The sequence below is a fragment of the Lissotriton helveticus genome, chromosome 8 (genome assembly GCF_964261635.1).
Source record: "Lissotriton helveticus chromosome 8, aLisHel1.1, whole genome shotgun sequence".
NCBI lineage: Eukaryota > Metazoa > Chordata > Amphibia > Caudata > Salamandridae > Lissotriton > Lissotriton helveticus.
This window is the reverse complement of record NC_136069.1, coordinates 424283337-424296568: the sequence shown is the minus strand read 5'-3', so window position 1 is coordinate 424296568 and position 13232 is coordinate 424283337. Positions and strand designations below refer to the sequence as shown.

The following is a 13232-nucleotide window of genomic DNA, read 5'->3' as shown; positions in this document are numbered from 1 at the left end:
GCAGAAAGCAAAAACATTTACCAAAATAAAATGTGTACATATTGTCTCCATTGAAGTTTAATCTCGAGAGTGCTTTTCCTTAAATGCCTGGGAACAAGAGGTTTTTTTTTTTTTAATCTTCGGTTTCCTCCATGTTTTTTGTAAACTGCTTCCATGTTTTATGTTTTTATGCTGTTTCTCCTATTGCAGGTACTCAAGAGTTTGCAAATCCATGTCGCTCTGACACAGAGTGTACTGACGTTAGTGGGCTATTAATGTTTATGAGACGGTTTCTTAATTTTCTCTTTTTCTAGTGGCCTGGTGTGCAGGTGGAAAAAATTAGTTATCGGAAAAGACTACCCTTAAAAGTGCCATTGTGTTACTCAAATTCCTAAAGGGCACAATGATGTTAATTTGCTTAACTAACTCTCCTCTTGCTCACACTACCAGAGCCATCATCAACCGCTCACCACTCTGGCCCTTTTTTTCATTGGATGCTTAGTCAATCGCTTCAGTTCAAGTTTTTTATTATTCACTCACAATTATACGTATATCCCTCTGCCACACTCCGACCACCTTCAAATAAAGAGTCACAATTTTAATATTTCACGTTGGCCAATCCAATTATTGCCTGAAATTTACAGCATTTGAAGTAATTTGTGCATTTTACTCTCAAAATATCCTTTAAAAAAGGCATACATCTTTATTTTGTCCCTGGTTGTCCACTTTTCTCCATTACTGTTTTTACCTGTGTAAAATAAGCCACAAATTCTGTTCACCAGATTTGTTTTACTCATTCTCTACATAAGAATCAGCTCAGATATGACCTACAAGCTTTTTTTAATCAATTTAAAAGTACAGGTGTGAACACAAATTTCTAATACAGGTAGAGGGTTATTTCACAGATTACTTATCAAAATCACACTTTTTTAAATAACGCTCTGGATTATTGCATTATCTCTTGACAATTTGTAAATATCCCATGGACAGGTGCACAATACTTAATTTACCTCTTCACAACATTTGTATTCAACTGATTTCTAAACATAAAGCTCCAGTTAATTAATGCAGCACCCTTATCCATGGGTGTCAACACTTTGTCTATGGTCTGTAAAACTGTACTGTTATGCAGACATTGATCAAATTATTTACTACACATTCTTCTATTTCACGTGACTGTTATCCAGTCTGAGAAACCTACCAATGTTCAACTGAGAAGTTGATAAGTTTGGAAGCAATAAGGGCTTGCTCCTTTATTTGATTTCCCAACAATGTAAATGGACTTGAATCATGTACTATGCCACCAATAAGCATTATATTCCCCAAATGTAAATAATATCTACATTTAATACCTGGACAGATTATTCTGGTGTTGAGCACTGGGAGGTTTTCTTTGCTGGCTGCCAAGGGTGAGACAGAGAACGATCCTGTATGCGAATGGGTACACCGGCTAGTTCGTCTATCTGGAGATCTTGGAGCACTTGTAACTATTTTTCAAAATGAAAAACATGAATGTTAGCATAAAAAATATGAATAATCCATAGTAAAACCTACTTTTCAAAACATGTTTATTTTATGACTGAGCAAAATATAAAACACTACTAACCGTATGTAAATCTAATTGCTACTCTTGCAGAATTCTGGAAGCCACAAATAAGCGAAGGGAACCTTTTACATTTTTAAAAGAACTTACTCTGCTTAAGTAGTAAAAGTCACAATGATTCCTACTCAGGAATTCTGTGTTGAGTTTAATAAGTATATCATTACAAAACTTCAAGATATTAAAGAGAATATCTCCATAGGATCCACACCACCTGTGGAATCAAATAGAAAATGAAAAAAAGGAAACCTTGACAAAGTTTTCAGAACTTTTCAAACACAGGTTAGCTATGTTATCAGCTAAAGTAAAATCAGGTTTCTCTAGGGACCCATGTCCAGAAATACTGAAACGGTACAAGTCTATAGTTTTTCCGCCTTTATTAAATTTTCTCAACTTATCTCTCTAACAAGATGTGGTGCCTGATACATTTAAGCATGCAGAAGTGATTTAATTACTAAAGAAACAGGGCCTGGACCCGCTGGAGCCAAAACACTATAGACCCATGTCTCTGCTTCCTTTCCCAGCTAAACTATCGGAGTCTCACGCTGCTTTCGAATTATGTATGTTTTTGACAAGATATAGAACTCTTGCTTCATGCTCCGGCGGGTTTCCGTCCCTTACACAACACTAAATCAGTTGTGCTATCTGTAATCCATGACTTCGGGTGGAAAGAAGATCAGGGTAATGATGCAGCACTGGTATTGTTTGATCTCTCTGCGGCCTTTGAGATATTGATAGAACGTGTGCAGGATGTGGGGATGTAGGACATCTCACCTAAACGGACTGAATCTTTTCTTGAGGATTGCAATTAATCTGTAAAGTTAGGGCCCTATACCATCCAGGCAAAAAGCCTGGCTTGTTTGGTCCCTCAGGGATCCTCATTATCTCATCTATTTAACCTCTGTATAAGGACTCTTATTGCTGAATTGGTAAATAGAGGCTGTAATGTCTATAAATAAGCGGACGACCCTCAGTTAGTATTTCATTTGGATGACACACCTTCAGTGCACATATAAGTTTCAAAACACCATGAGTTATATCTCTTGTTGGGTGGAATGGAGCCAACTTAAATTAAATGCTGATAAAACAGTAGCTATCTTGCTAAGAAATAAGACCGAGGCTTGGGATCAACAAAACTGGCCTTTGGATCTAGGCCTGCTGCCTGTCCCCTCACCAGTGATTAAGAACCTGGGGGTGATGATTGATGGTACTTTGTCTATACAGACTCAAGTGAGAAGATGTGGCCTAACAGCTAGGGAGGTCGACCTTAAAGCTGAGGAACTAGGTTAGAGTCTCAGCAGGGACGCTCATCATCCTGTGATTCTGGGCAAATCACTCAATCTTCTGTGCCTAAAAAGGTATGTGTCAGTCTGTAACTCAGAAGGAGCTCATGTAAATCGCTCCGATACCTTCAGGTCTAGTATGCACCATTTAAAACTCCGCACCCAAAAAAAGTGAGAGCTTCAGTGTCTATATGCGCTTTTCGTTTGAAAACAATAACGAAAATAGACCCTTTAGTGTCTTTGGAAGCACGTAAAGCAATGGCTATGGCTTCTATTTTATCCAGGTTAGTCTATGACAATTGGATTCTAGCTGGCCTGCCTTATAGTCTTCTACACAAACTCCAGGTGCTACAGAATGAGAATACCATGCTAATCGTTGATGTTTCAACACATACCCATGTCACACCACCTCTGAAAAAGCTACACTGACTCCCTGTGAAGCAAAGTATAGATTTTAAACTTTGTTGCATAGTTTTTAAGAATGTACAAAACTTATCTCAGAAGTTTGTGGCCGACAAGATTACAAGATCTGTGCCTTCATGTAATTTAAGATCTGCCACATCTAATTTAATGATTGCTTCCAAATTTCGGAAGGCAGGAGTTTTGTGGTGTTAGCTCCTGCTACTTGGAACTCTCTGCAGTGGACAATCCACCAACCTGTTGACATTTTTTCCTTCAGGAAACACTTAAAGACCTGGCTGTTTAAACAAGCCCTTGGGATTTAATTGGAGTCAAAAATAACCCTTACAACTGGTGTTTTACTTCAGCACCAATAGAACTTTTGGTGTCTGTGCGTTCCTGGAACAAGTTTTAACATATTTGGGAGGTTGTTTGTGCACAAGTTTAATGAACCACAGTCTATACCGTGCAGCACATACATTGTTTCAGATCGCCTCTTGGGTGAGAATTTACTTTGCAACCCCACTTTGTAAGCTGCAATACCCAACACTTAAAAGAAGAAGCCTGGGTGGGTATTTTTACAACAAAATTCAACTTTGAAAAGTGTAATCTTGAAACTTTGCTTACACCCTCTGCTTTCTATGTTTAGAGAGCCAAGCTCGGGAATTCACTACCAGACATGATAAGGAGCATTAACGCTCACCAGTAGTTCCGAACGGCAGTAAAAACAAGGCTGTTCCCAAAGGATGGGAAAAAACTTGACTGTGCCTTCTCCCACAACACACAGATCAGCTGCACACAGAAAGATGTTGAGTACAATCAAAACATGCACCTAAATCTCGTACTCCTGTTTGCACCATGTGTAAGCACATCCGCAAGTTCACTGCCGCATGATCAGTACACCCTTCCACATCTTACATGTGATGTTAAAACTCTTGCCTCGTAGATCATATTGTAAACCCATTCATGCCTCTCCAAAAACAATGAGCGAATTGCCCTCTCAATTGAGGGCTCAGAGGTGAAACAGGGCCTTCTCAGGTATATATGGGATTTTTCAAATGCTACTACACCACCATACACTATAGAAATGACAGAAACAAAGAACACCAACTTGGCAGTAAACCAAACAGTGTTCCCTTTTTATGGCATTATATTTGCTCAGCAACAGATTACCTAATGGTTTATAGTTTTCCTAGCTAGGAGTATTCAGGCATTAAGATTTACTGTATATGGTCATTGATCAGATGTTTGATATTAGGGGTAATTGGGACAGAAGGAGGCAAATTACTCGTATTGATAGTGTCATTCTTAAGAATGTTAGCTAGTAATGGTATGGTAAAACATGATGGGTACAGGGTACTTACTGCATGTTGTGGAAGTCTAACTATTAAGGGATACTTAATCATTTAGTATCACAGTCTCAGTCCCTAGCCTTAATCTTCTTTCAAAAGCTCATTGTAACTGCTTTCTAAGGGTAGGCAACAGGTGGTTGGCTTACACCTGGGAGAAAAAGGTTGCAGAGGCTTTGGCCCTATATACCAATGTCCCTGCCTAAATTTCCTTTTCGCCAACTGCCCTCTACCGAATAGTCTGTTTAGTGGCAAGTGAGAGATCAGTAATTGGGAGCCAACATTTGCATGTAACTTGGGAATTTGACTGAAACTTATTTAAACAAGGGGCAAAAGATTTTGAGACGGCCAAATTACAGTTGAGTAGAGGCCACTAAAGGCCTGCAGTTCAAAAGAACCTAAATCCTCCCTGGACTGTGACCTTACAGATTCTGTCACAATTGGGCTTCCATTGGAGTAATACCTCCAAATTTGTCATATATAGATAGTGGTAGATAGACTTCCAGGAATTGTCTGTGAGATACACCTCTGACCATTTCAAGTTCTACATTGCAGTCTGGAATATTATTAATCTTGAATGCTAGAGAAAAATTATTAAAGTCTACTTTTGTCAGTGGTTGCTTGATTCTCCTGCTGAGGAAGTCTTAATCCATGTGACTAGTAAAAAGGATAATTACCTTTGAACCATTCTCATATAAACTGGGATATTAATAACACAACAATGCCAATAGTGGCAGCATATTGTTTATTCAACAGCTGTTCCGAACTAGAGTTCAAGCTTCAAGTTTTATTAAAAGACAAGTAAACCATTCTGACTTTTGGTACAATATAAATAAGAAAAAATATTATTAAAACCAGTCAAAATAGGGCAAAGGGATATTACTTCTGGAAAGGCAACAAACAGAGGAGGCGAGAGAATAAGAATGGAGTGGGAACGGAAAAGGAAAAAGTGAATTAAGGCAAACTGAGAACATTTCAGCCTTTGTAGCATCGGGAGTGTATCTTCTGTTATAATTCGGAGTTTTGTAAGATTTTCTGAAGAGTAAATCACTTGAGCAATCAGTCATCTGGATATTAGACAAGTAAAGCAGTGGAGGATTCGAATTCTTGACTAGGATCTAATTCAATCATTCATTGTTTTTCCTTCAGGTTTCATGTAGATTACTCAGTCCGCATCCTATATTAGAAGATTGGAATCTTGGGCACTCAATTGAAGATAATGAAGTTACTCAGAGGTAAACAAAAGCACCAATATTCCAATGTTTGTCTTCCTGTTTCTCCATTTTTAACTTAAGACTATTCTACCCTCCGTGGGTGGAATGTTCTAACAGCATTATAGCCCATCTGTCTCAGGCTACACCAGTTGATAAAGGCACTCTCCCTCATACTAGGCCCTCGCCTGCAGCTCTGGCTTATAACTCAGGTTCATAGCCTTTAACATCCAGTATGGCCCCGGGCAATAGGCAATAAGGCTGTAAGAAAGCAAACAACTGTTGGAAGTCACTTCTTTGGTAAAGATCTTTCAAAAGATCTGCAGCTCACAATAATTCCTGAACTCAGTTTCCCTTTCATTCAGGCCAAAGTTTTGCTCTTCAGGGACTACTAAATAAATAAATTATGTTTTAGTACCCTTCTACCAGTTCTCTAATCCTTCCATTTTTGACATGTGGCATACCTTTACAGAACTGAAGGCTCTTTGGGTCATCAGAGCTTTTGAATGGAGAAAACTTTGGGGACTTGGCCATCAGCCATTTGGTGTACAAAGTAGGCCTTTCTCCCTGAGACTGGTACACTTTACAGTTCCTGATTAGCACAGAGAGGTAGACACATATACTGATTATATCAAGCTGCCACCTACCAAAACTGATAGGAGTGGCCACAAGGCTCGAGGTTAGGGTAGTCTGAGTACTGCAACTCTTGGAACGAGACCAACATACTTTTACAGCCAAGAGATTGACTTGTTGCAGATAGCGACTCAGGTCATTATTTACCTTTGGGCAGCAAGTAGCTCATTCAACCCAAAAATTCCTCTCTGAAGTATGCTGCTGCCTCTTCTTTATGGCTGGACCAGTGCTTCATAAGATAGGGATGAGGATGAATAGCAGCCTTTCCCATTCAGTGTGGGCTGAAACTTAGAACTCCATGTGATATTTACTTTTTCTCCTTATCCTTATAGGTTTTAGAAGAGTACTTTATGAGCTTGCTCAAAAACTCTGTAAAAGATTCCATCTCATTTGCAGGTCTAGTGTTCTGGAATTACCACCCCAAGTTGCTGCTCTGAGCCCTCAGCCGAGGAGTCTCTTTGGCAACACTGTGGCAATCTGTGCTGTTGTATAATTCCCCACACCTTTGGGATGGAGAACTTTTGTTTGGCTGGGCCTGATCCCATGAGGAAAAGCAAAAAGGCAGCCTGCCCATGATCAGCCATTAAAGGAATACTCTATTCTTTTTGGCTTCTCATTTTTCTATCGATCAAGTACCTATTTAAAACAGAATGGGTTAGTGTTAACTGTTGGGCGTGGCAAATTTGTAAGGAACACTGGGGACCACTGGAAAAGTTACAATAGTTCTGGCTGTTAGGAATGACACTTGCTGGTCTTGCAAGCAGTCATATGTGGGAGTCCCATGGGTATCAGAAGTCAGACTTTAAAGACTCTGTAATCCTTCACAGGAGTTTCTGGGTCCTTGACTTAAGGTGCTACCATCCATAAGTACCATGGACTCATATGTTTTAAACAGCTGGAAGATGCTTTTTTGGCATTTTGTGACTGATGTACTTGAAATGGGGACCTCATTTATTCCCACTGCAAAAAAGGCTTTAAAGCCAATCAAACTCTTTATGGCTGTCGTTTCCTGTACTAAGTGCAAAAATCCACTTGTCCCATCCCTTCTAAATGTACAGGTCTTTGGATTACAAGTAAAATTTAAAAAAGCTGGCGATAGGGGTGGTGGTGGTTGTGGTGTGAAGCAGGTGATTGTGCTAATAAAGTCCAGAGCAGTAGTTAACAATGTTAACCGTTTGCTGCCCCACAGTACCACACCTAATACAGTGCCTGTTGTGATACTGAGCTTTTCACGCAAACTGCCACTGTCAAAAACAGATCTGAAACATAGGTGATGATGTACCAGAAATATCATGACAAGTTATCTGAGACTTTATCAAAATGTTCCTCATTTGAGAAGTGGCTAGCCTCTCACACTGCATGGAGATTATTTGATCGGACAAGTACAGACACGCCATGTACAATGTGTCATACATAGCCTACTTCACACCAACTCACTGATCCACCATGTAGCCATACAGTTGTGCAGCTGCAGCATTCACCTGTCCGGCGAGGGGCAAAGTGGGAGAGACAACACAACTCTTCTACTGAATGTAAAAGCAACAGGAGCAACCAAAAAACCTGCTTGTCTGCCAAGTCAGGAGCACACCACAGCCTAATACGCTGCACCATATGATAGCAGGCAGAAGGAAGGACAATTGTGCAGCTATATCCTCTATTCCTTCATCCCACAACAGCACTCACTGGCTGAACCGCTCTCCAAATCCAATAAGTGACTTCATCTCTCATAATTTTTCGGTCAGTCCAGATTTATGCCCTTTGAAAGATCATTCGTTCACATCCTTTATGGGGACCAATATCTCTCACTGTCCTTGCAGCTCCTGATAGGTTGCGCCAAGTCTGGAACATCCCAGAGAAGAAACCCAGCCAGCTTACCTCATCAGACCAGGTACAATAGTAGCATGCTCTTTCTTGCTCTACTGGCTATGTATGTTTTATTGGAACAGTAAGATTGGAAATGTGCCCCAATATGTGACACTGATTTTCCTGTAATACTTTATTCTTATAATTAAATTGTCTTTTTATGCCAGGTTTGTTGTCAATATTATTAGTAACGCCATTTATTAAGTGCTTACCACAGCAGTCGTCTCTGACACAAAAACTACATGCACCAAAAAAAACAACTCCAGCAGAGGGCGGGGCTGCAGGTTGATTGGGTGGTGGTAGTTGTGCCTTGGAAAATGTTGGACTATGAGAACAGACAGAATTAATAGTCTTTTTGCCCACAGTGATTATTGCTGGTTATCCCCTGGGCCTTAAGTGGAATGGATGACTCGGGCCCATGCTCCTGTACCACAAACACTTAGAGATTTTTAATTAAATCAAGCTTTTTTGTCTTTGTCAACAATGAATCAGTTTACGTGGCTGCACCAAATCATGGTGCGACATGTCAGTTGTTGGGTTTTCTCTTTCTGTGGAGGGCATGTTTTGTTTTATATTTTGAAGTAGGGGCTCATGGCATACCACAAAATGGAAGACTTGTTCAGGCACCCCAAAAATTCTACGAGGCGTGGACTTCCCTCCAACTTCCAAATTCCAATTCTCACATCGTTCATGATCCAAGCGTTAGGAAAATGTTTGTTAAACGAGAAATACCACTTCTTTTGAAGTGGGAAATGAATGTCCTTTCTCTTTTTTCTATATTTTAGATGCAATCTGTGCTTTGACTATTCACAACTTTCCTCCTACATGATAGCTTCACTTCAGCCTAGTGATTTTAACCTTGGCCTTTCTATTGGCCAAGCAATAATAGGAAATGGCATTCTTGCTTGCCTTCACTGTCTGAATTATGTCCTGTATATAAGGTTCTCTAATAGATCTTTGATTCCTATTTTATTTTAATGTCCTTATGTAAAGCACTGTTACACACATTCGGGAATTGCCCCATAAAAAATTGCAAATAAAATTTTTTTTTATTTTATTTTAGTAAATGAATGCTATTAACATTTAGTGACGCTGAGTCAACTTTAGTAATTTATAATTGCGGAAAAACGAAACATATGCAGGCAGACAATATGCGGTTATAGATAATGTAATACTTTTCTGACGAGGTCAAATATAAACAACTGCTTCTTAGGAAATGAGCATGGACCTGTTCCTACATTTACATACGAAGTCCAATATGCTGTAAAGGTTGGACACATTGTTTAGTCTTCAAAATGTATTACTAAATCGAAGGGTATCTGTCGCTACGAAGGCAGTGTGTGCAAGTCAAGTCTGGTCGTTGAAAAAACACACCTAACGAATGACATCCCGTAAACTCTATTTACAACATAATCGCCTCTGACTTTACCTAAATTGCCGTCTTCCTTCACTAGAGCGTCGTCTCGTCAAAGACGGCATGCTTGTGACAGAAAACGCTGCCGAACAGCTGCGCCATATTTAGACAGATGGGACTCCTCGGGCCAAGCTGTATTAAAGGTAGGAACTTGTTCGTGTACTGAGAAACCCCGCCGAGTCGTAATCACACAAAAAAGATGACGTCTCGTTGCAGGTGCACACTTCAGTTTATATTTAGGATTACTTCAGACAGCGCATCTCCCGTTCCCGATGCAGACTCTAAAGAGGACATGTTTGCGGCTGCCAAAACGTGAAATGTTTCCAGTCAATAAAAGAACGTTCAAAGGTGTTGTTACCCTGCCTAGGTGCCTCATCTGTGTCTAAAATGTTCAAAGGCTGAGAGAATCGGTGTCGAGAGAGAGAAAAACAAGTACAAGGCTTGACAGAAACTGATCCCTCACCCAGGCGACCCGACAACCCACATTTGACTGACATTTATTTAGAGCACAAATCCATTCATTACCCAACGTGTCCGCGTTTTTGTTTTTTAATAAAGTCGGAAATCCAAGAATTAAGTGTATTCAATAGATTCACCTTGTGCATAAAATATACCGTGCTTGCAGTGTTTTTCTGATATAAGTGGAATCTGTGCATAAAAAAACCTGTACTCCTATCTGAGGAGTTTAGATAATGTATAAAAAAACAAACAGATTTTTTCTCTAAGAAATATGAAATTAACTTAAGGAAACGGCATGGATAGAATCAAAGAAACAGTCTTTTGACACAGTAAATAAGCATACAGAGTCATGAAATTTAGCAACTCTCCTGGCTGATGGACCAGCTACAATTAAATACATTTCCCCTAAATAATTTTTCAAGTGGTGTACTGGGTCATAAAGAGCCCTTAGCAATAAGTGAAAACCTTTACCAATAAGTGAAATCCCTTCCCTCCCACTAAGTAGGAGAGTTTCAATTCTAGGAAGCTTGTTTTAAGAACTTTAACCCCTTGCGTGCGAATGACGGAACCACGCCGTCATGAGCCATGGGCGGCGTGTGCTCATGACGGCGTGGTTCCGTCATCCGGCTGCTGCTCCGCCCACGCGGGCGAATTAATGAGCGGGCGGGGCCGTGAAGGAACCACACAGTCATGAGTACAGCCCATCCGTGGCTCATGACGGCGTGATTCCTTCACGAGCACGGAAGCGCCGCGCTCAACCGCCCCGAAGCCCCCCCGGGGCAAAATGCGTGCCGCAGCAAAGGAGTTAAAGAAACAATGGAACACCCTGGTATGGACAAAAACTTCTTACCCAATGACCAGTCTTCCATTTGCACTTTTTCAGTCACCTAGATACTTATATTCCACAGTAAGGCGCAGTAATAAGTCTCTATCGTCTCCTTCATATACGTATATCGATGTATATGTGTAGCGTAAACCTAGCCAAAAGGCAGAGGAGCACTGCACATGGTCAAAGACAAGCATAAAGTAAACGAGTAATAGGAGAGGAAGCTGGGTTGTAGACAGTAGATGCTTTGTGGTTAAGTGTTCTTTAAACAGGTGAGTCTTCAACTCTTTCCTAAACTAGAGAAGCGTTGGGGCAGGTCTGATGGATACCGGAGATGTTTTTCCAGGCCCTGGGGGCACAGGTTGAAAAGGCCTGCAGTCTTGTTTTTTCTATTTTACAGTTCTTGGTCTTCAGTCTGATGGTATCGTGGCTGTAGGTGTGCAGAGGTCCACCAGAGATAGTGAGCTTGTCTGCAACATAAGCAGGTGCGCTAAGCAGTGGCAGGCCAGTAATGGGAACTAATGGAGTTTATATATTTCTTTAGACCCTGGATGAGACGTGCTGCGCCATGTAGGATGCCTCTAAGAGGTGCCAGAGTTGAGCCTGGGAAGCCTCAGAGTAGGACCTAAACACCATACAGATGCACAATTAAGAAGACTTGAACAGCAGTTCCGAAGTCGCTTTCTGGAAGAAACAGTTCGACTACCTTTAAAGAGAGTTTGCATTAGGCCATCTTTGCTTTTTGGTCATATGTTCCTGGAGGGTGAGTTTGGTGTCCTGGGTGAATCCAAGTGACTTTGCATTCAGCGAAAGTTAGGGGGTTGAAAACCTTCAAAGTTCAGGTCAACGAGCCAGGTTTGTAATGTATCTTGTTTGTTGTCCTTGGCAAATAACAGGAATTCTGTCACGTCTAGGATGAGCTGCAAGAAGAAGCTGAACACCCAGGTTTGGATAATGTACAAGTTGTATTTGAAGTATTGGATATCTGAAGAAGAGGAGAGTTTCAAAAGGAGTTGTGGATCATTGGCATATTGGTGGTGAATCTTCATACTGTTACCTGTAAGTAAAGCACCAAGTGGGACTATGTAAAGGTTAAAGATGACAGGAGCCAGTATGGAAAACTGGGGGACTCCACAGGTAATGGGGATCTTTTGCAGCCTGGAAGCTCACATGTGAACAAACTGCTGTCGGTTGGATGGATAGGAGATCTAGTGGAGGACATTGCTACTGAAGCCCATTCAATACTCCGTGGTGTGTAGGAGGGTGGGATGGCCAACTAGGTCGATGGCAGCTGAGAAGCTCAGGGGATAGAGATCATCTTCATCTGTGGTCAAGAGGGCATCATCTAAAGTGTAAGGTAGCAGTCTCCATGCTCAGCATGCTCTGAAGCCAGACAGGTATCGTGCAGAAGATGGGTAGCTCAGATGTGATAACAGAGCTTAACAAAGACTACTTTGTTAATGATCTTGACTATGAATTGTAGGTGACAGGCCAATAGATGGTGAGGTCATCAGGGTCTAGTGTACATTTCTTTAGGAATGGAAGCACCTGACCTGTTTTGAGAGCGTCTCGAGTGAGGGAGGCATTGACAATGGTAATTAGGGGTAACACAGCGTTCACAGAGAAAACATTGATGAAGAACAATGGTAAGACTTAATCTTCAAGAAGTGTAGTTGAGTAAGACAAAGATCTGGGAGGGTTAGGGCTTTGAAGGCTGAATATTACCAGATTCTACCAGGGGAGGGTGTAAGTCATGAAGTAGGCTTGGTGTTGTCGATGTGCTATTGCATCTTTTGAACTTTTCACTGAAGAAGTTGTTGATGGAGTTGTACTTCTCTGTGGAGTGAGGAATCGGTGGTTCAAGCAGAGGATTGATAGAGTGCTTGGCTCGAACAGCGTTCTTCTTGATGCAGTGCTTGGCTCAAACAGCGTTCTTCTTCTGTTGGTGGATTCACTGATGGTGCTGGTATAGTACGCTGCTTTGGCTGATGTGATAAGCGGTCTGCGTGCTGATCAGAGGGATTCCAGTATCCAGAGGAGTTCGGTTCATGCTAGTCTTTAGCAATGATCAGGATTTCTACATAGGTGTTTGTCGTCTTCTTGAAGTCTACCTACTGGGCTAATCTCAAATGTGAATGACACTTCAAACAAGCAATGTGTGAGAGGAGCGGGCCAGAGCCCATCTCAATGCACATGTTGTCTACATTACAGGAGCT

General features: G+C 41.0%; 1 protein-coding gene across 3 annotated transcripts in view; it reads right to left on the bottom strand.

Annotated features, from left to right (window-relative positions):
* DGKH (diacylglycerol kinase eta) overlaps positions 1 to 13232 on the bottom strand; it is a 681607-nt gene that overhangs the window by 168155 nt on the left and 500220 nt on the right. For all 3 annotated transcript variants that reach the window (XM_078657279.1, XM_078657278.1, XM_078657277.1), the window contains exon 17: positions 1332 to 1466. In XM_078657279.1, coding sequence (XP_078513405.1) covers positions 1332 to 1466 — 135 coding nt within the window. The remainder of the gene's footprint in view (positions 1 to 1331; positions 1467 to 13232) is intronic.